A 22997-nucleotide genomic window follows, 5' to 3' on the forward strand; every position below is an offset into this window, starting at 1 on the left:
CGTTGATTTGGGCGGCCTCTTTGCTTACATTTTCTGAGGCGGCAAAATTGGCATCGTGTTCGTGTATGAGGGTAGAGTACTGGTCCCAATTAGCATTTGTACACCCTTGCAGAGGGTATTTTAATTTTGGTCAAAAGTGTGCAACGCAGTGAAGGAGACATCTCCGACCCTATAAAGTATGACCCAACTTTCATGTTTTTGAAGATAGAAATATGGAAAATTGTACAGATTATATTTTTTGTCAGTTAATTCGGCCTACCAAATTTTATCACGATCGGCCGACTATGTCCTATAGCTGCCTTATAACTGAACGATCGGAAATGATATTTGGTTGAAATACCAATTTTGGTTTTTCTGAAGATAGAAGCTTGGGAATTTTTTTTAGATGTTTTATTGTAATTAATAGGTTTTATTTATTATATTTTATTTATTATGATATCCTCATAAGGATCTTGCGATATATATCCGGTTGTAACTGCAAGGGTATATCAACTTCAGCTCCACCCGAAGTTAGCTTTCAGTTTTTGTTATAAATGTCTTGTTTCTGATCCTAACTACTGCCCAAAAGGATGTACTCTTAAAATCTATAATGCTTAAAAATTTTAAGAAGCAGGCAAAACTTTTCAAAACTGGAGCTTAATGAGGAGGCTTGTCCAGGCTTATAATGTTGAATAATTTATACATAATGGGATCGGAGTTGAATCCATTTCCCTGTTCTAAAATAACCGGAGATAAATATGACCAGATTTTTTTGTAGACTTTCGAACTTTTTTCAGATCCAAGCAGTTACCTTTCGAGGCCCTTTCTGGAAGGTATCGATAGTGGTCGCTGTCGATATTCGACGAGAGTAAATTTTAAACCATCGATAGTGTCGAAAGCACCATCGATAGTGTCGATAGCACCATCGATAGTCGTCGATACTATCGCCGGACATAAACAACAATTTTTTATAACTTAAACTTTGTTAAGTTAACTTAAAAATAGTACTATCTAACTTATATTATGTAATTAGTATATTTAACTAATTACTTTAGTAAATTCAGTTATTTTGCATATTTTAAGTATTTTTAAGTAAACAATTGAACTTTTTTGAGTTTTTAAAATAAATGTTAAACTTTAATATCAATTTCTAAGTCTAATAATATTTCTTTGAAAAATTCTTAACGTATTTAATTCTTAACTGATCTTTTTTTTTTTTTTTTTTTTACCGGTCTTTTAGAATTTGGGAATGGCTTGTGCATCAATAAGAGCATCAGTTAGCATTCCTGTATTCATCATAAAGCTTAGAGGCCCAGACGACCGAGGGGCGCTCAAGAAACGATTTGTTAGAATATATTAAGTTATTTGTTAAATATTAAGCTAAGAGGAGTTAGTAAGGAAATTTAAAATTCTATATTTTAAGTTAGAGGGACAGGAAAGAGATGTAATAGAGTAGAGACCATTGTAGTTCGAACATAATACCCTAAAAGGGTCATGCAGTGCATATGTCGAACTACAACGGCTAAGGAACAGAGGACTAAAGTTTCGAGTCCTTCTATTAGGAATGTTAAAATTTAAGCGTGTTAGTAAATGCTGACTATCTACATCCCCGTTAATAAGGTTATGCAGAAAAACTACACCGAGCATTGTCCTACGATTTGTTAAGCTAGGTAAGTTTATGAGTAAGAGTCTACTACTATAAGATGGAAGTTAAAGATTTGCATCCCAGTTTAGACCTCTAAGTGAAAAAGTTAGGAAATTCTTTTGTACGGATTCTGTGCGGTCCTGATGTACTCCATATTGGGGACTCCAGACACATGAACCGTACTCCAGTATAGGACGGACCAAAGAAATGAATAGTGTTTTGGTTATATAGGGGTCATTAAATTCTTTTGACCACCTTTTGATAAAACCACCTTTTGATAAATTATTAACCATTAAGGAAATATGGTCGGCAAATTTAAGTTTGATGTCTAATAAGATGCCGAGATCATTAACCTGGGTTATCTTAACATATTAAAAGTTCCTTTTTTGAGGAATTTTTATTTGTAATTTCTGCTTTTATGGTAAACAAATATATATCGCTCGATCAACCAAGAATAATGCAAGAACCCCACATGGAGGCTTTGGTAATTTGAGGGTATAATTTTTCCTGGAAAATTATTTATTTCTTAACAGTAAGTCAAAAAACAATAATTCAAGTAGGGCAGCTAACACGCTGACCCAGAAACAAAAAACCTAACACTAACAGGCGATAAGCTATTATGAATTTAAGCTACACCCCGCCCCATCTGCACAAAAGATACTTGTTATGCATGGGATCCTTCCGCCTTTTATCCCAAGACGATAGATTCTGTCGCTCTACATTTTGCCGCGGCTAGACATTCAGAACCAGAATGGAAAACCTCTTCGCGTCTCACTTCGTTTTCCAACACTGTAGTAGCTTTCAACACTCAAAGTTATCAACTGTGCAGCTAGAGCCTGTGACACTCCATTTAAAAAGGTAGAAAATTTATTCAAGTAGAAATAAATTAAAAGAAAAATCATCGTAGGAGCAAAATGGGGCTAATTGGATTTGACTTTGTGAATGTAGAACAGCTGTTATGCACTCCTCGAGTGGGACACGGTCAGCGATTGGAGCGGAGTGCCTTGGGCTTCTTCAGCGTGGACCGAAATCATAAATTTTATAATGACGAGAGCCAGTTGAGGATCATCAAAATGCCGGGGCCGATGAGCTTCCCCCTGAACGTGGCCTTGCGGGTCGATCCACAATACTCAAAGTTGTTCAAGCACTTCTACGGGGACTACTTGGACCCCCTGCTCCAATACATGATTGCCAACCCGACGGGCTTCTTCGCCGCCAATCCGTACGGCCCAGGACTGCTGGCAAAGGTCCCTCTCATCACCCAAATGGAGGTTATCCAGGAGTTGATGTGCACGCCGTACAACCGCACTGAAAACTGGCGGATCGTGGGCAGTCGATACAGGAACACATCCTATATGTGTATCGAGGTTCCTGGAGGGCCTATAAACCCAAACCAACAAAGGACAAATAATTTCGAGGCTGTACTCAAGCTACTCATGCACCACGGGGGGGAGCTGTTTTTGCCGAATCGCCTGCAATGTACTGCACAGTACAAAAATGTGTTTCTCGGCGAACTGGACGAGGAATTATCAATATTATATGATGCACCAATGGACGGAGCTTATGTCCTTAACAATCAGTAAGTACCATCAGTAAGATCCTCCAAGTCCAGCATGCAAGTAGTCAATCGTTCCATTTCAGCGCCGACTCGCCTCTCACAACATTGTCGAACCTGCGGTTCATGGACTTCAGGGTGGGAAGGTGTGTGCTCGACGACTCCGGCCGCCACACCTCGGCCTGCTACGGCCCCATGGAGGCACTCAGCTGGTGGTCGGAGTGCTACCTCAAGAAAATGAAGCAGATCTATGTCGGCTGTGGCTATCCAGTAGGGCTTGTGGACTGCCTAAAAGAAGTGACGGCCTCCAGTCTTATTCCAGAGAACGTAAGAAAGATTATTTTTAATTTTGATACCAACCTGACCATAATTTTACAGCGAAGTGTCTGGTCGCCGTCTATTTGTCACAAGTTCCTTGACTACACGCTGCGCAAAATGATGGACGAAATGGAAGGGACGGACGACCCGTGCGTCACCTTTGAGTTCAATTATGTCGCTGAGAAGCGCAAGATATATGTCAGGAAGGAAGCTGGCAATCGCAGATGCCCGCTCTTGCCTCAGTGGTATATCCGGATGATGGAGAAAGACCCCGAGTGATTCAGAATACTTTAATTTTGTTTGCCAACTTGTTGACTGAGCCACTTTAATTATTGTTTTGGATTGAGTTATTGTTAGCAAATGTATATTGTTCCATGATAAATTACACCCCAACTTTACACCCCAAATTTCACCTCAGAACTGACTCGCCGAAGACGAGGGCGAAACATAATGCTGTCCCAACCAAGAACATTAAATTCAAATGCGAATGCGAAAATAATTCCAATTAATTGACCAAAGTAGTTGACACTTCTAATGTGTCATTTATATTTCAGAGTCTTCTCCTTGGTCTTGGACGTAGTTTCGAACATATTTTTAGGAGCTCTTATTCAATTTGAAAAAATTGTAAGTTGTGTTCGATTTTGCAGATCCTATCATTTTGGTCAAGGAGACCAAATTCTAATTCTCATTCTCATCACAAATTTAAAGCGAAATGGCATATGGTATTTACTTAAAATTTGATATAATAAATTAGATTTTGGCCAAATACCTTCTTCTCATGGTCTCGACCAATATCTGTTTTTTTTGGCTAGATCGGTTAACATTTCTCGAAACCACTTATGAATATACAGTTCCTAAAAACTGTTAAAAAAAAGGAAAAAAAAGTAGGTCCACTTTAAATCGCAACCGGCTGATAATCGTCAAAATCTAGGGGAATCTGGGGATATACCATTAAGTGTGTCATAAAGTAGCTATTTTTGTTTTCTATTTTCCTAGTCATATAATTCTACTACTCAAAGATTGTTTGACTTTTTTGGGAATGTGTATAATATTATAATATAATATATATATATAATATATATTAACTTACACGAAGTCCTTACAAAAACCAAATCTAAAAATGTGGAATTCCCTTAGGTTTTTTAGGTAAATACAAACCTAACTCTTTTACCCTTTTTTTCTGAAAGAAAAGGATGGTTAACTTCGGGCGGAGTGAAATTGAAATACCCTTACTGTTAAGATCGGATATATGTACATACATCACAAATATCACTGTTTGATCTGAATAAATGATATACCCAACAAAAGGTATTGTCTAATTAAATCAATTTTGCCAAAACATTTGCCGAAAGTCTATTAGTTTGGGAGAAATTTGCGTAAATGTGAAATAATTTTGATAAACTAAACAGGGGCTAGTGGCGACATTGGAGTCTCCAGACAAAATATTTATCCCGAATAACATTTTAATTTTGAATACGTAGTTGATTCGCGCCTCGGGATGATTGAGGATGATGATTGATCAATCCAACTTTTTGTTGATAAGTTGTTCTGAAATTGAATATATTAGTTACTCAAATAAAATCAACATTTGTATTAAAATTATTCAAAATACGTTGAGATAACGTATAAAAGATTATGTATAAAGATTTGTACACGAGGAAGGAACCGAAGAGGAGGCAAAACGAGCCTGGAACCGTAACGGGACATTTCCAGTAACGGGAGCTAAATTTGCTATAAAAGTGGAGCCGTGGGAGGTGCACGGTCTTTACAAAGAAACATGTCTAACACGTCAAATCCTTCGATAGTTGTCTCGTCCGAAGAGAGCGACCTGAAAGCGAGGGGCCTGGTACAGGAGCGACGCAGGAGCGAGGGGCTGGACCTGCGCCGGGGCATAGAGGAGGACCGCCGGCGGGTGGCCGTAATGAAGTCGGTCGTGGACATGGCCGGCACAAGGGCCAAATTGGCGAGAACCGTTTGGCAGAAGAACGCTCGGGAGTTGAAAGACCGGAAGAAGAGCGGGCGTGAACGGGCCATGAAGGTGCAATGGGGAGGCGGCTGGAGCAGCGGCGGCCACGGCAGGCGGTGGAATGGGTTAAGAAGAAGGCGGTCGCCGAAGAAGCAACGCGACGGGCGACCCCGTGGACCCAGATATCGCCAACCCCACGCCCAAGGACGGAGCCTGAGGAAGACGAACCCTGGGCAAAGGGGCCATGGATATGGCCGGCGCCAAAGAGGCCAAAGAGGCGCTCGGCTGCCAAAATTTCGTGCCCGGAGAAGCGACCGGTGATGCCCGTTTTGATGAGATCGGTTTCGTCCGGGGCGAGAAGGACGTCCCGAAGGAGAGGTGGCCAACGGAGCTGAAAAGACGTATATACATAGGCTACGCTGGATACCGCGCATACGCGCTAATGCAAGGATTCTGAGTGCCTGTCGCCCCCGCCCCCGCTTGTTTGAGCTTATAGTTTGTAGTTTGAGCTTATACTTGCAATGTTTTAATACCCGGTTCTCGTAGAGAACAAGGGTATGACAGCCTGTTGTGTTTAACGTGAGCACCTTCCATGATGGCTCAATCTCACGGCCCCATTTGGCTTGGGATATGAAACAATGCGTCAATCAGCGGCCCTTTAGAACCATGTTCCGCCGGATACCGGCACTCAGGCCAGACTGTTCTAGGCATGGCTTATATCCTAGGTTGAAGATACTTTTTCCGGTCAGTGGGATCCTGGCACCCGGTTGTATAACGCAACTCCACGTCGAACCCGAAGGCCGAACCCCATTTGGGAATTAAACCACAACCACCACGTAGCTCCTTAAGGGCCTTCAACCATAGCCAGGACGGAACAAGTTCCGAGGGCTCTGGCTCCAGTGGTACCAGAAATTATCACAGCCGATCAGGCGCTGTGCCAACAAGGAAACTTCCAATTTTGACTCCAGAACAGTCATGGGTTGGTGACCCAGGATAAAGTATAGCATAGCTGCTTGGAATAGCATTATGAAACGGTGGGGTTCGTCACTCCCAGTTTCAGCTACCATAAAGCGCGGGCACTGGGCACCCCAGGCGTTGGGCGAAAACTCAAATAGCACCTATTCAATCGATCCTGATTCACACACCATTCACCCCCTAACACCCCTCCGCATCCACAAATCGACGACTGAATACGGCTCTCGCAAACACATTCAACCTATCAACCATGTCGCTAGTGGAGAGCACCAAAGTCCGGTCGGTCGACACAAAACGAGTGTCGCCCATTCCCACTTCCATCCCACCGAACTTGCCAGTCCGATAGGACTCACTCACTCAACAAAGCCTGCCATTCATTAGGCAGCCCCTTCTTGAGCTTGTAGCTTACGGCTCTACGCCGTATCTCCGGGTAAAGGGGAACTGCTCCAAACAACATTTGCATTGCAACAAATAAGCCACTGTATAGTGCAGACAGCTCTCCTGCTGAGGCGCTATTCATTCTTTCAAACTTCGCGAAATTTCCCAATCGCACCGACCAACCGTTCTTCAAACTGGCATGGTGATAACCGTTCCCCAACGGTCATGCCCAGGTACTTCACCTGATTCACATACCTTATGCTGATCCCGTCAAGCCTGACAGTCGGAGGCCATAATGCCCCGCGACCTCGACTGGACCAAGATGCCTTTCAGAAACATTGTCGCATTCTTGTCCAGTGCCAGACCTACACCCACACTGCTGCCCCACTGGCCAACAAGGCTCAAGCACTCTGTGGCGCTTGCCTCAATCCTCGAGCGCGTCTGGCCCTCAATCAAGATGAGCAAGTCGTCCGCATACGCACAACATTTACATACCTGCTCGAGCTGTCGCTGCAGGGGATTCATCCTAAGATTCCATATAAATGGACCACGGATGGAGTCCTGTGGACAATCACGAGCCACATCAATACTCACAACCTCATTCACCCCCATCACACATGCACTACGTCCCAAAAAGTAACTCTTTCACGTCCCGGCACCCACACTCGTTCAACCTCTGAATCACCCTAGCCCAACCCAGGTAATAAAAAGGCCCCTTGAAATCCACAAAACACCGAGGACGTACTTGGAGTTGCTGGATCTCACAGACTGCTTGACATACCTCCAAGCGTCCTCCACACTCTTTCTTTCCCGGAAGCCAAACTGCCTATGAAACATCTTGCTCTCCAGACTCTCCTGCAGCCGTTCCACCAGCATTGGCTCCAGAACTTGGAACATAGAACTTGGCTCCAGAACTGGAACAAGACTGATACCTTGAAAGGATCGCGGATTGCTCCGGTCCCTATCGGGTGACTTAAGGAGCACACTCACCCTTGAGTTCTGCGACCCCTCTGGAAAAAATTCGGACAGGCCACACAAAACCCAGTTCCTATTCCTGTCACACTCTTGCAGAATTTTTTAAACACGACCTCGTGCCTCCCAAACATGTTATCATTCGCACTCGTAACCCATTCCCACTCGTCACACATGCACCTTGCTCATCTTGCACATTCATAGCTCAGAAGGTGCTAAACGGGACTTGGGTCGCCGCTTCTCTCACATAATACCCATGAAGGTCCTGACTCGCTCCGCCACACATAAACCATAAGACTCGCATCCAGGGCCACGTAATGGGCCACCCCAATCTTAATCGGATTATGATCACTCACACTCTCATTGCAGACTCATTAACAAGAGTAACATCGATGTCACTCCTCCCCAACGGATCATCGAATGGGTACCGCCCACTCGGCTCGTTCACAACCTGCACCTCTTGGGTGATCACCCATTTGACCAGTGTCTCACCTTGCGCGTAGTTTGGATGGCCAGATCTTACTAAACCACAGTAGGGGGAAGCGTTCGTGTCAAGACCTAGGATGACAGGATTACTACTCACTGGGAGTAGTACCGCATCCATGTACTGAAGGTACGGGTTTATAGACTTGGAATACTTGCAATGCATACTCACGACAAACAACCTGCCAAAAGAACCCTTTACCCCCACACATACATCCCAATCGGTTGGGGTCGTTCACAACTACTGCGGCATGGCACCTGTCAGGAAATACCCGCGTTTCTGCGGGCAAACCACCTGCAACAGAACCACGACGCAGTCCCTCTCACAATCCCACTTTGCAATTCACTTTACATTTAATTTTCAGGAGCCGAGACATGTTAGTGTCTGGAATTCACCCTCGCCAAGACAGGGCTATAAATCGGGCAACTCGCTTAGAGCATATTATACCCCGACGGCAACCCCTTAAAGCGGCAGCTCCGGCAGTCCACTATTCCAATGCCTATCCTTGCCTGCAAATAAAACTTCAGCTCTGTCGGACAATTTTTGGAAGAATTATAGACTTTTAATTCTGCTTCCGTACTAAATTGCTTCAGTGTTTTTTTTTTAACCGGAGCACAAATGTATGCTACAACAATATTTTTCTGAGAGTTCATACCATTAAATTTTAATTAAAGTGTGGGTAGAAGAGAAGAGTACCGGATATAATATAGTCGGGAAACTAGACTATAGTCGGGATTTTCTATAGATTTTATTTTTACGGCCTACTACAACCTATAGCTTTCATATAACTAGTTGCTCGTAAATGTGTTCGTATTTTGAAGGTGAGGCCTTTTTTCAGATTCTAATTTTTGCACAACTGATCCGATCTACCAATTTAACAAGCATCGACCAACTATATCCCATAACATAGAGAAGGAATCATCTCCGATTCCATAGTGTGTGAAAGTGTATAGAACTTCTGCACTGAGTGAATCGTAGAGTGCGCTGCACTTAGAATTTAGGATTATTTAAGACCTAAATAAATGTTAGTTGCGGCAACTTAAATTATTTTAAGTTTACTTAAATAAATAAGTTGCGGCAACAAAAGAAAGTTTACCAAAAAAACGCATCAAGTCGGGAAAATATTTTTCATTGTCATTCAATAATTTCAGTTGATTTTTCGTTGTTTGCAGTGCGACTTGCGCTCATTTGTCAACCCTACGTCGAAAATTCCAAAGTTTTCGGGTACTGTCTGTGTAAGAAACCAAAGTAGGTTTGGGCCCACTGGTCTAGGCTCAATATATCAATATCTCAATATTAATAATTTTATCTGATTTCGAGCGACGAAAGCATTGACGCAAATCTGCCTTGGAATATGAACGCGGTATTCTGCAATGTGTGTGCCGCTCCTTTTCGGAGCATTCAGGACTGTCTTGCCCATAAGCTACTGAAGCATGCCACCAAGCCGCAAAAGCCGCGTCTGAACGCCATATTTAGGCTCTTCACCAGCGCACAAGCCCAATCCGAACGCAGCCAGCTGCAGGAAGTGCTCGAGCTGTCGGCGACCGGTGATCACCTACTCACCGTCCTGGATTTCTATGCTAGTGATCTCAGAAAGCTGCAGAGCTCCTACGGCCATATTCGGAACTGCATTGAAAGGGAGATGAAGGACCGGGTCAAGGTGTTTCCCTTTGGTTCACTGGTCACCGGATTATCATTAAAGGGTAAGTCTTGACTGTAGCCTATCCCACCATTTTAACCTACGACTTATGATATAGGTGGCTACATCGACTTGTATCTGCAGCTTTGCGATGAACAAAATATGATGCACCAACAGTTCTTCAACTTGGTGACACACTTTCTAAGTCGCTCCCAGTGTTTTGCGGAAGTCTTCCCAGCTCGCCGTGGCGGAGTGTCCATTATACTCTGCAAGCACCAGTTGACGGGATTGATTCTAGAAATAAACATGATGAGCCCGGAGAGAACACATACCTCTCGATTCGTGGGCGAACTAACAGCTTGCGATGAACGACTGCGCGAGCTGTGTTTGTTCCTCAAAATCTGGGCCAAGAAGTTGCAACTCAGTGGCATGACCAGCTGGTGCTTGCTCAGTATGATCTTGGTTAGCCTTCAAGTGCAAAAGTTGCTGCCTCCGATCAAGCAGTTGCAGTCTCTCTGTCCACCGATGAATGTGTTTGGCGTCAACTATGCCTTCTGTTTGAAGCGAGCTCCTCCGATTCCACCTGAATTGAAAACGTTGGATTTGATAAGGGAATTCTTTGAGTTCTTCAGTAGGGTGGACTTCGAGAAACGTGTTTTAAGTCCATTTTTGGGATGTGCCCTTGATAAGGAGACTACCCTGGGTACACCGGGCGGATTTCCAGAGTATGAAGATCAACTTAAGTTTATGGAGGAGGCTTTTGGCGTAGCCCCCGAACCATTTCAACTGGATTGCTGCATGTGCGTACAGGGTCCCTTTGAGCTGCAGCACAACGTGGCCGAAGGCGTTTCTCCATCGAATCTCGCATACCTCAGACAGTGCTTAAGACTTGCTGCGCAAGCTTGTAGCGACCAGGACTTCTTACAAAATCCTGCGAAGCACTATGACTTCTTACTATTTGGCTTGGCGGATGAAATAGTTACCGAGCCAAAATCGGTTCAATCCACTCCCGCAAAGCAGCAGGGAAATGAAATAGTATTATGCGAGACACCAAAAAGCTTGAAATTTGGAACCAAGTCGGAATTGGTTTTGGCACTTAATAACACACCAATAGTATGGAGTCATGTCATCACACCCTGTGCCAATGATCTCAAGTGTTTGCGCTCTAGCGTTTTAAACTTAAACATAGACAAAACAAAAACAATATTCTATTACTGGCTGACCTGCTACGTGGACACCATCAAGGATGTACTCACGCAGATTTACGGCATGGAAATCGAATTAAAGGAATCCAAAGAACCGTGCAGTTATCACTGGCTCATCAGCACGAACCTGGATACCTGGACAGGACGGAGCTTCCACCGTGAGGCACCACAATCTTTCTTTTCTCATCAACTTCAACAGACAATTCAGTTTAGAAAGCTGCGGCGTGACAATGGAGCTTATGCAGTCTCTGTAAATGGTATATTTTCGCTGGTGGCTAGTGAGGATTACAAGGAGTTTCGTTTAGATATCCGTCCGCTGCCGGGGGATTTTTTGGGTCTGCAAAGAAATAGTCCCCCTCACGAAGTTCTTCAAGGCTCTTAAGAACTTGCTGGGTAACTATAGTTTCAAGGAAAAGGTCAGCACTTGGAAGTTCTGCTCTAAATCTGTAAAACAAAACAAGTCGCCTCATTCCACTTGTTAAGAAATTTAAATAAATAATTCTGTTACTCAAATGAGTTTCGTTTAACTGTTTTTTTTTCATACACTATTTTTCCCCGAAAATTTCGTGAAAATCTTAAATTTATATAAAACTACTTATCAACGCACTGCGCATATTTATGTTATGGGATCGTTTTTAACCTGGTTATTTATCTCGTATTTACATGGGTCCGACCCCTTGAAACTCTACCTTTACTTAGAATTATAATTTTAAATTGTTTTCAATGCTTGAACACCGTTATTAAAGTCGGATATATATTGGAAAAACTGGAGTCTCGAAAATGGGGAGAATCGGAAATTGACCATTTTTAAGGGGGACCTTGGAAAAATTTTGAAAAAATTAAAACCTACATTTAAGGACTGTCACAGAATGGTGTTCCTTTCTAAAATCGGATATATAATATATTGGAGGATTCATGAGTCTCGAAAGATGGAATGTAGATTTATAAGCCTAGATTTATAAGGTTTCTTATCTTCTTTGAATTTAAGTATAATTTTTTAATGATTATAACAATTCAAGGACTGCAAATAATAATTATCAGGCTCCGGTGTTTATTTGTTGAGGTGAATTACTTTTCTCCGACAAAAAGTAAAAGCAACCGGCTTCCGTGTTCATTTTCACAGTTCCCTTTTATTTTCCAAAATTACAGATCTCGTTCAAGTTAAATGAAAAGTATACGGCTTTTTCACCCTTAATTATGTAATTATTTTTCATTTATGTACCCTTGCAGAGGGCCAAAACTGTGCAACGCAGTGAAGAAGACATAATTCGGAACGAAGACAGTATATAATTCGGAACGGACAGGATCGACCCACTATATCCTATGGATTCCATATAACGTCCTACCGACTATATCTTATAGCGGCCATATAACTTAACGATTGGAAATGCTATTTGGTAAATATACCAACATTTGTTTTTTTAAGATAGAATCTAGGGCTTTTCTTTTAGATTTTGTATTGTAATAAATTGGTTTTATTATGATATTCTCATAAGCATCGACCAACTATATCCGATGTTTGGGATATGTATCCAGTTTTAACTGCAAAGGTGTATCAACTTCGGCTCTGCCCGAAGTTAGCTTTCCTTTCTTGATTTTATATGAAAAAAATCCATTTGTCGAAAAAAAAGGAATTCAAAATCAATACAACTGGCTTGGCTACAGTCAAGACTTAATTTAAGAGACTTCCCCAGATTAAGTTAAATTAAAGCGGTTTAAATAAAATTCCCCTTTAACCTTTTACTAAGGTAGGACTAAGGTAGGAGGACCCCTTAGATGATAGACTTGCAAGATACGGGGATACACTTTTATGGTATGCGATCGGCGGCAGCACGCATTGTTATTGTAATAAATGTGATCTATTTTACCCAAAATACCTATTTTAGCGGAGAAGCACCCATTATGCGAAATTGGACGAAATATTACGGCTCGGAGTGTATAAGAAGAGCGAGAGGGCATGGAACACGACAATGGCTTTGGTTATGAAACCGGGGAAAACTCGGCTATTGTCAAAATGTCAAAACAACCTATTGCCTGAGAATGAGTGTTAAACAGCGGTGCTGGCGATGCCACCGATACGAGTGATATCACCTGTCTCAAATGGTTCACGTCACTAGAGGATTTGGAGGGGCGGTCATACCGTGCCATAAGAAACTTCGTTCCAAAAACTCCAATTTAGTTGACGAATAAAAGATTACCGTTAAGATAAAAGTTGATTTAAAAATTTTATATAGAAAAACCTTTGCTTTACAACACAAACCTTATCGACGAATTGGCATCGTTGAGACATTATCGCATCATAGTTAGAACTGCACTCCCTTTTCCAACACTGTAGTAGCTATAAATCCTTGGAAAAACCAACTCTAAGGCCAAAGTTTGTGACACTTTAATTGAAAAATATAATATTTATTTTAAGGATTCAAGAAGAAATCAGTTGCAACAAAAATTAACGCATAATGGCTTTGGTTGCAACAAAAATTAACGCATAATGGCGTCAATTGGAGAGGAATTTGTGAACGTCGAACAGCTGTTATGCACTTCTCCAGTAGGACACGGTCAGCGATTGGAGCGGAGGGTCTTGGGCTTCTTCTGCGTGGACAAGAATCATGACTTTCCCAACGACGAAAGCCAGTTAGGGATGAGTTTACCCGTGAACGTGGGCTTGCGGGTCGATCCACAATACTTGAATCTCCTGCTCCAATACCCGACGCGCTTCTTCGCCGCCAAACCGGACGGCCCAGGACTACTGGCAAAGGTCCCTCTCAACACCCAAATGGAGTTGATGGAGTTGATCTAGGAGTTCTACAGGTGTACGTCCTATAGGTGTATCGAAGTTCCTGGATCGCCTGGAATGCACAAAAATGTTTTTGTGGGCAAACAGAACGAGGAATTATCAATATTATATAATGCGCCAATGGGCGGAGCTTATGTCCGTAACAAACAGTAAGTACCTATCCTACCTACGTTATTTACATATGTCGGCTGTGGCTATCCAGAACAGCTTGTGGTCTGCCTAAAAGAAGTGATGCTGGACCCAATAGAATTTATTTTTCAGAGCCTTATGGGTCTTGGACGTGATTTTGAACATATTTTTAGGAAAAGTTCTTCTTCAATACAAACAAAAATGTGACTAAGTCGTAAGACTAAGACTAAGAATTCTGTTCTGATCTATTCTTAAAATATGTACCTGTTTTTTTGGCTGGATCGGTTAAGATTTGTCTAAATTCTAGATATGGACTATTCTATATAGACTATTCTCTCATGAATAGTCCTTTTTACTATTCGTTACCTTTCCTAAAAACAGTTGAAACAAGAAAGGAAAGCTAACTTCGGGCGTATCCGAAGTTTTTTATTTAGCCTTGCAGCTAAAACCGGATATATATCGCAAACATCGGATATAGTTGGCCGATCCTTATGAAATTTGGTAGGTTGGATCAACTGACCAAAAATATAATCTGTACTAAGTTCTAGCTTTCTATCTTTAAAAACACGTAAGTTGGGTCATTTCGGATCGTTCAGTTATATGGCAGCTATAGGATATAGTCGGCCGATCCTTATAAAATTTGGCATGTCGTATTATTTTGCCAAAAATAGCTCTCATGTCAAATTTGAACTCTCTAACTTTATAAAACCAAAGTTATACCATTTCCGATCAATCAGTTATATGGCAGCTATAGGATATAGTCGGCCGATCCGGGCCGTTCCGACTTATATACTGCGTGCAAAGGAAAGAAGGGTGTGTGCAAAGTTTCAAGACGATAGCTTTAAAACTGAGAGACTAGTTTGCGTAGAAACAGACAGACGGACAGACGGACAGACGGACATGCTCATATCAACTCAGGTGGTGATCCTGATCAAGAATATATATACTTTATAGGGTCGGCGATGTCTCCTTCACTGCGTTGCACACTTTTGGACAAAATTATAATACCCTCTGAAAGCGTATAAAAATGAAGTCCTCTTTAGATCGCAAACGGCTAATTATCGTCAAAATTTAATGGAATCTGGGGATATACATACCATTACATGTTTTTTTTTTTTTTTATAGATGTAGCAATTTTTGAAAAATTTGTATTTTTATCATTTTGTATTCTATATTCCTAATAATATAATTCTACTACTCTACATTTGTACACTGGAGGGAAAAAGGGTTTTTCTTAGAGTTAAAAAAAAATAAACAAGTTATGAAAATATGTATAATAATGGTACAGTGAAGAAGAAGATTAAAGAAGAATTTTTCTTCCTTTAGAAGAAAATAAGGCAAAGTTTGTCGTTTTTGTGGGAATGCGTAATATATATCTTATACGAAGTTATAGTGCATGTGCGAACCTTAATCAATATCCCCTTTTTCTGAAAACAGAAAGGATGGCTTACTTCGGACGAAGTGAAATGAAATATACTCTTGCAGTTAATATTGGATATACATCCGAACTCTCTAAACCTTTTCCGATCAATCAATTAATGGCTGATCCCTTCCGTTTCGAATTAAATACTGCGTACAAAAAAAGGGTATGTGCAAAGTTTCAAGTCGACACTGAGCTCGACTTCAAGCTTCGAAACTGAGAGACTATCTTACAAAGGAACAGACAAGAGTATCCATGCAAGTACCCATGCAAGAGTATCTAAACCACTTGACGAGGAAAAATTCCGGTGACGAACGAGCGTAGGCGAGGACTCAAAATAGCTGATATCAATTTTGGGGACAAAAAAATCCAATATTGTACACCCATATTGGATTTTTTTGTCACCAAAACTATCTTTTTCAAAATATTCTTTCACGGTCTTTCTATAATTTGTTTATTTATGTTATTCAACGTGATGAATAGAAATATTTTAAAATACGAATTTGTAAAATCGAATCGAAAATACGAATGTATTAAATCGAATGTTACGAATCGAATTACTGATAAGCTTCGATTTTTACGCTAAGGTATGCTGTTCGCCACCTCGGGGACTGCCATCCACAGTTATAGTCGGCCGATGCTTATTAAAATTGGTATTTAAATAAGGAAGGGGTCTTTACGGTTTTGCACACTTTTCCACACCAAAGCTTTAATCCCCAAAGGAAGGGTATACGGTAACTGACAGAGGTAACACACAGACTTGGGGGCGTATACGTAATATTTCAGGATAACTAATATTACTAACCTCTATAACTAAAGATAACTGAAAATCTTTTCCAATCCTGGCCGTGTAAATAGTTTTATTGCCAATCAAGGTCAGGGTTTATGAAATACGTCTAAATTTATTTATTGTCAAGCCTAAGAAAATTTAAAAACTACCAGCTACATATTCATATGGATTTTTTAAGCAGTTCTCATAGAAATTGTTTGTTTTTTAGAATGTATTTGAAAGCCAGCTATTTAAAATTATAAAGTCTTATTGAACTAGAAATAATTTGTGGTTTCTCAATTTAATATTCAATTTTTATCAAATATTATAGGTAAATTATTTTATTAACCTTATAAGCGAAACTCAAAATCCTAAAGTTGAAGCGCAAGCCAGGCCTCTAAGGTCCGGTGAATGAATTAATTGTAAAAATGTTGGTCTTATTTTACTTATTTTTCTTATTTTTATTTTTCATTGTAAATTTTCCACTTTATGCTTCCACTTTCTTAGAGAAAGGACATTCCATCCACATATCTAAAACCGAACAAATTGCTTTCGTCTTCCCGTTGTTTTTTGGGAGGCATACATTGGGGATAAATGCTTTATTTTGCCTATTTTAAATAGGCAAAATTTGCCTAAATACATCGAAGGCCCAACAGACATCGGAACTCTGAGTCTGAGTCCCTCCCACTGAGCTGAATATGTTAGTGTTACTTATGTATGTTACTATGTTTTTACTCGTACTATGTTTATGCGACGGATCACGATTTCTAAAAAGCGTAATACATATAACAAGAAAGGAAAGCTAACTTCGGGCGGAGCCGAAGTTTATAAACCCTTGCAGTTAAAACCGGATATATATCGCAAACATCGGATATAGTTGGCCGATCCTTATGATTACATCATATTAAAACTAATTACCTAAAAAAAAAAATCTAAAAAAAAGTACCATTTCCGATCGTTCAGTTATATGGCAGCTATAGGATATAGTCGGCCGATCCTAATGAAATTTGGTAGGTTGGATCAACTGGCCAAAAATAGAATCTGTATTAAATTTCAGCATTCTATCTTCAAAAACACGAAAGTTGGGTCATTTCCGATCGTTCAGTTATATGGCAGCTATAAGATATAGTCGGCCGATCCTTATGAAATTTGGCATGTCGTAATGGTTTTGCCAAAAATAGCTCTCGTGTCAAATTTGAACTCTCTAACTCTAAAAACACCAAAGTTATACCTTTTCCGATCAATCAGTTATATGGCAGCTATAGGATATAGTCGGCCGATCCGGGCCGTTTCGACTTATATACTGCGTGCAAAGGAAAGAAGGGTGTGTGCAAAGTTTCAAGACAATAGCTTCAAAACTGAGAGACTAGTTCGCGTAGAAACGGACAGACAGACAGACGGACAGACGGACATGCTCATATCAACTCAGGTGGTGATCCTGATCAAGAATATATATACTTTATAGGGTCGGAGATGTCTCTTTCACTGCGTTGCACACTTTTGGACAAAATTATAATACCCTCTGCAAGGGTATAAAAATACCCCCTGTTTATGCGACACATTTTAGTCTGGACAGATGAACAAACTTAAATTCATTATAAAACGAAAACTGTTACCAGACGGGACTTCAAGGCCCGTATAGCGCTTTTGAGGGTTATTCAATTATGTGAACTTTATTTGATTTGGTACATACCTCAGAGAAATCGTTTTCTAAAAATTATTAAAAAGTTTCATTGAACTGGGAATACATAGGCTTTATCCAAAAAATGTATTTTGTAGCTATTGGGGAAAAAAACAAATAAATAAACTCCGAATTATTGAAACCCATACCCTTTAACCAAAATTAAAAACAAACTTTTATATATCTTGCTTTGAAATTTCTTTTTTTTATTTTTTTTGTAGCATTTTTAAGTTTTCTTTACACATTTACATTTATATAATATATATCTCATTCGTCATATATACCTTTTTATGCTTTTCTTATATCTTGTCATACTCTTCCGATTTGTTGTTGATTTTTACCTTTACTTTTATTTGCATCGTTCTTTAAAATTAGTTTTACAGTTACATTTACATCTAAAAAGGTTTTCTCTCGTTTATCATCTTGTTGGTTTTTGTTTTTTTTTTTTTTAATTTTTTGTTTGTTTTAATCATTTCTGGTTGTGTTGTCTGCTTCTCTATAAATATAATTTTTTTGTTGAGTTTTCTCTTTTGTTGTTTTTTTGCTGTTTACTTTTAATTATAATTTGCAATACTCCCGATTTTGTTTTCAACTTAAAGAATTGATTTAAAAATTAAGAATTAGTTAAGTTAAGCTTAAATTTCTAAAATGAAATCGTTCTGTTGTTGTTTTTTGTTTTGCTTGTTTAGTACAAATTACACAAAAAAAAAAGTATTATGTTCAATTCTCGTTACTTGCCTACTTACGAATAGCGTTTAAAAAAAAGTTTCGAAAAACACAATTAATACAACGAAAAAAAAAGACATAAATTAAAGAACATAAAACCTAATTAAGAGTTAATTCTTCAAAAGTGTTTGCTTTCCGTTCTCGTATTATTTTTTTTACATTTTCTTTTATGATTAGTAACAAAATCAAGTGACAGACAGGGCTGGATCGTGTATATATATAAATATATATACTCTTCTATATACCAAAGTTAAATTTTTCGCCTCGACTTGACTTACTTCGCTACAGAATTTGACATTCAAACACATTTACACAGACAATCCATACACATACATATATAATTCTACATTTTTTTTTAATTTATTAGATTTCGATTTTCAATGTTTTTTTATTAATATTTTTTTGTCCAATTTGCATCGCAAACGTTTTTAGTTTTTAAATTTATTTATTTTTTTTTTGTTTTTTTGGTTTTTTGTGTAAAACTCTCTCGTGTCAAAATAATTTTTGATTTGCTGTCCATTTGGTGGAAAAATCGCTCTAAAAAAACTAAATCTGTTCTGTTCTGTTCTTGGAAACACTCTTCTACAAACGAAGAAGAATCGAAAACGCAAAAAATTGTTTTTTACTTGACAGTTATGTTGACAGTTTTTCTGCTTCTGTTCCCATTTGCGGGTCCGTTTCCGTTTCCGGTCGCTTTAAAGTATTTACAAAATATATCGAAAATTTCACGCTCTGTTCTATCATTTCCCTATTTATCGCCCTATCCTCCTGTCGTCGCTCCTCCTTCTACTAGCTTTAGTTCGTGTATACATATATATATTTAGATAGATGATATATAGCTTTATGTTCATTACCCCGATATATGTTAAAAAAAAAAAAAAAGGAAAGACTTCTAATTACCAATTTTTGTTTGGGGACAAGAAATCTCTGCCCTCCTTTGCATTTTCCTCGCTGCCTGTCCATTTCGTTATTGTTCAAGAGATATCTTTTGCTAATACTTTTATCAATTCTCCACCTCCATGCTCCTCCTCCTCCTCCTTCCGTTTTTATCTAGGGCTATATATATATATATATACTCTAACACATACACATTGAAAAAAATGCTCCAAAATATAACATTTAGTTTTTTTTTTTTTGTTGTTTTGCTGATTTTTGCTAGATTTCCCTTTTGCTTATATTATTATTTTTTGTTGTTAGCTTATTCTCATTTTTTTCTATTCTATGCTATCATTTTTTGTTTTCCCTCTTGTATATAAATATTGTTGTAAGCTTTTTTCAAACGATTTAATTTTTGTATCAAATGGTTTTTTGGGCTGATTTAGGAGATGCGTTATCTTGCCTACTTTGATTGGTGATACAGTGCGGTTAATGGCAATAAGGCGGCAAGAATAAATTAAACACTTTAGAAGCTGCTTTTTGGCCATAAAACGCACTATCGACTATCGGGTATGTGGGTTTGTTTTTTTCCACCGAACAACAAATTAAAAAAATGAAAAAGATACAGATTATCAGTTAAATTCTTTAACAAATCTTGAGGGCTTACACATAATGAAGGGCGGGGGGTGGGGGATGGTAAGGGATTCTGTTAGCTTATTGCACTATTACACAAATTTTTGCTACACAATTAGCTCTCTACGTTTAGTTTCTAATTCAAATGGGTATTACACAGATACAAGATACAACACTCGCGCCATCTTCCTCGCACTCCCACCATCCTCCCATCTCGCTCTCGTTCATGCTCTCTCGCTTCAGTTTTCAATATTAATAATATATGTATATATATATATATATTTCTGGTTTACACTATTCAATATTTCTATGATTAATGCTGGGCTACACACACGGTACATACACACAAACACTCTAATTTGATTTCTGCTTCATGTTTCAGTTTTCGAAAAAGGTTTTTTCAAATCGATAGACGTTGGGGAGGGTGTGAGAAAAATTTAGAATAGTTATCGTTATCGTTATGGTTTCGCCATTATTGCTAAGGTTTCTGGTTCGGTTCTTTAGTTTGGTCAAGAAAATCAGATTACAGATTCAAGATTTCCGATTTCTGAATTCAGAAAGTTAACTACTTGCCACACTGATTATGGAAATCTGACATGTTTTTTTAATTATATTTTGCTTGACTTTCGTTTTAGTTTTAGGTATATATATATATAATAGTTATATATATATATATTTACTCATATATATATATATGTGTGTATGTGTATATATTTATAAAGCGTTACCCATTGGTGGTTTCTGTTACAACAGCGCATTTTGGTTTTTTTTTTCTTTATATTTTTTCTATATATGCTTTTGTTTTTTTTATCGTTTTTTTTGTCTAGCTTTCGGTTTTTTAGTTTTTTGTTGGTTTTTGTTTTTTAGTTTATGGGTGTGCCACTCTTATACGGTTTTGAAATGTTGCTTGGTGTTTTTGTTTTCTGATAGATCTATTTCTTCTCTATAAAGTAGTACAATTAGATTTAGGTATACGTGTATATGCTCTTCTAAACATATATATATATATATATGGGTTGTTGTGGATGTTTTGTTGATAAAAAAGTTGCATGTTGTTGGGATTTGTATGCCGGTTGTTGCTGTTGTTGAACATGGTTGACGTTTTTGTTGTTAATTTTGTTGTTGAATATTGTTGTTGAACATTTTTTTGCCGCTCACTGCCTATTGCTTCCGATTCTTATTGTTTTCCTTGTTGTTGTTGAAATGTTCTGCTTTGTTGTTGGTCTTCTGTGGTGTATTGTTGGTGTGTTTTGTTTGTTTTTGTACCTCTTTTCGGTAACTAACTCCCCCGGGCTGTTGTTGCTTGATGTTCTTCTACAAAACAATGACATTTTTAAAAATAATCTCCCTCTCTTCTGGTTTTTTGATTTTCAAAATCGATGCTAATGTGTTGGGCGGAACTGTTTGTTGTTGTTGAAATATCATGCAAAAATGACAGCTTTCAGGTTGTTTGTTGTTTGATGTGTGCGAAGAGTAAAAAACACGCCTTCAGTTTTTTTCATTCTTTTTAGTTTTCTTTTTTTTTTCTTTTTTTTGTAAAAAAAAAAGTGTTGTAGTTCTTCTAGTTGTTGTTGTTGTTGTTATTACATCTTATAAGGTGGGAGCTGTTGCACACATTTCAGTTGTTCTTTTTAGTTGTTAAAACCCTTCTGTGGTGTTTGTTGGTGTGTTACTGCGCGGTTGTTCCAGCACTCAGCATCAGGAAATTGTAGTTGCGATCCTTGTCCGTTTGATGGAAGCCTGTAAGGAAAAGGATACTTAGAAGAGGCTCCTAATACCAGGAGTATTGCAACTCTCTCTACATAGATAGACTCTTTGTAGAGCTTTGAACACAAAGAGCTACCTACTTCCAGGCTTTAGACATCGATCTGGCTTACCATTCGCTCCTCCACCCGATGTGGGCACTGCTGCAGCCACAATGGTGGCTCCGCCATTTAAGGCGGTGGCTCCACCACCTGCCCCACCGTGGAACTTGAGGTTCACACTCCGAGCACCCACCAGATGGGCGGTGGCCGTTGCCGTGGGGGTTTGCTGCGTGGGCGAGGACGAACTGGACGACGAGCTGGACGACGACGACGATGAGGAGGACGACGAGGAGGACGATGAGGAGGAGGAGGACGACGAACCGATAAACGAGGCCGACGAGGAGACGCCGCTCGACGAGGAGCTCGGCGACGGCGATGGCGTCGACGGAGTGGGCGATCCCCTCGTAATGGTGGCACCCACCACTCCAGCTCCGGCACCAGCCCCGCCTCCTGCGGCTCCGTTGCTGCTTGGACTGCCCGCTGGGCTACTGTGATGATGCTGCTGCTGCAGTTGCAATTGCTGGGCCTGCTGCTGCTGGATAGCGATAGCCGTTGGTGAGATTGCCAGTAAGCTGTTGCCGTTGCCACTCTTCAGTGTCATGAACCCGATGGCCGGGGTGAGGGCGGCGGTGGCGGCAGCTCCAGTGTGTTTACTGCTGCCATTGCCGTTCGCGGCGGCACTAATGTTGCTGGCTGGTGTGGCATTCGTTTTGTTTATCACAGTTGTTGGCTGTGGACGAGTCCGAAAGGGGATTGGTCAGTAAAGTGGTCAAGATTAAGTCCTAGATCAAGATTCATTGTTTGCTATTAGGATCCTAAGGATCACCTAATGACTTAACCAAGGCATGCCTTGGAGGGGGTGCTATAATACTGAACATCCCTGAATAATATTCTTATTTTGGAGCCTGAGTTTAAGTCTGAGTTTAACCCTTAGCTACCTTCTATACCTGCTAGTTCTTTAGGCAAACTTGGCTCTGAAAAACACAACTGGATCCAAATATGGTATTATGATATATCACCATCTTTCGATACTCAGGGGGCCTTGGCA

The 22997-nt window shown here is 39.8% G+C and overlaps 3 protein-coding genes across 9 annotated transcripts in view; 2 read left to right on the forward strand and 1 right to left on the reverse strand.

Moving 5' to 3' along the window:
* The first annotated feature begins 2386 nt into the window (after nucleotides 1-2386).
* Nucleotides 2387-3892, forward strand: LOC108133488 (protein cutoff-like). Its single transcript, XM_017253426.3, has 4 exons — nucleotides 2387-2482; nucleotides 2532-3203; nucleotides 3266-3506; nucleotides 3558-3892. Exons 2-4 carry the CDS (start codon nucleotides 2539-2541, stop codon nucleotides 3774-3776), a joined length of 1125 nt encoding a protein of 374 aa, XP_017108915.2. The 5' UTR covers nucleotides 2387-2482; nucleotides 2532-2538; the 3' UTR covers nucleotides 3777-3892.
* Nucleotides 3893-9512: 5620 nt separating this feature from the next.
* On the forward strand, nucleotides 9513-11578 carry LOC108133489 (uncharacterized). The gene is made up of 2 exons (XM_070283111.1): nucleotides 9513-9975; nucleotides 10030-11578. Exons 1-2 carry the CDS (start codon nucleotides 9627-9629, stop codon nucleotides 11496-11498), a joined length of 1818 nt encoding a protein of 605 aa, XP_070139212.1. The 5' UTR covers nucleotides 9513-9626; the 3' UTR covers nucleotides 11499-11578.
* A 6505-nt stretch (nucleotides 11579-18083) lies between these two features.
* The window catches only part of Mnt, a 53914-nt gene continuing 49000 nt past the window's right edge, over nucleotides 18084-22997 (reverse strand). For all 7 annotated transcript variants that reach the window (XM_017251137.3, XM_070276420.1, XM_017251146.3 and 4 more), the window contains 2 exons: nucleotides 22022-22679; nucleotides 18084-21884 (listed from right to left, as the gene is read on the reverse strand). In XM_017251137.3, the coding sequence (XP_017106626.2) occupies nucleotides 21814-21884; nucleotides 22022-22679 (729 nt within the window). In that variant the 3' untranslated portion in view covers nucleotides 18084-21813. The remainder of the gene's footprint in view (nucleotides 21885-22021; nucleotides 22680-22997) is intronic.

This window comes from Drosophila bipectinata, chromosome XR, assembly GCF_030179905.1.
Source record: "Drosophila bipectinata strain 14024-0381.07 chromosome XR, DbipHiC1v2, whole genome shotgun sequence".
Taxonomy (NCBI): Eukaryota; Metazoa; Arthropoda; class Insecta; order Diptera; family Drosophilidae; genus Drosophila; species Drosophila bipectinata.

Excerpts from the sequence above, each read along its gene's own strand:
- LOC108133488 (XM_017253426.3), top strand. The coding sequence starts at position 2,539 with ATGGGGCTAATTGGATTTGACTTTGTGAATGTAGAACAGCTGTTATGC. Across the intron at positions 3,204-3,265 it reads GCTTATGTCCTTAACAATCA|CGCCGACTCGCCTCTCACAA; the intron begins GTAAGTACCATC and ends GTTCCATTTCAG. Across the intron at positions 3,507-3,557 it reads CCAGTCTTATTCCAGAGAAC|CGAAGTGTCTGGTCGCCGTC; the intron begins GTAAGAAAGATT and ends ATAATTTTACAG.
- LOC108133489 (XM_070283111.1), top strand. The coding sequence starts at position 9,627 with ATGAACGCGGTATTCTGCAATGTGTGTGCCGCTCCTTTTCGGAGCATT. Across the intron at positions 9,976-10,029 it reads CACCGGATTATCATTAAAGG|GTGGCTACATCGACTTGTAT; the intron begins GTAAGTCTTGAC and ends CTTATGATATAG.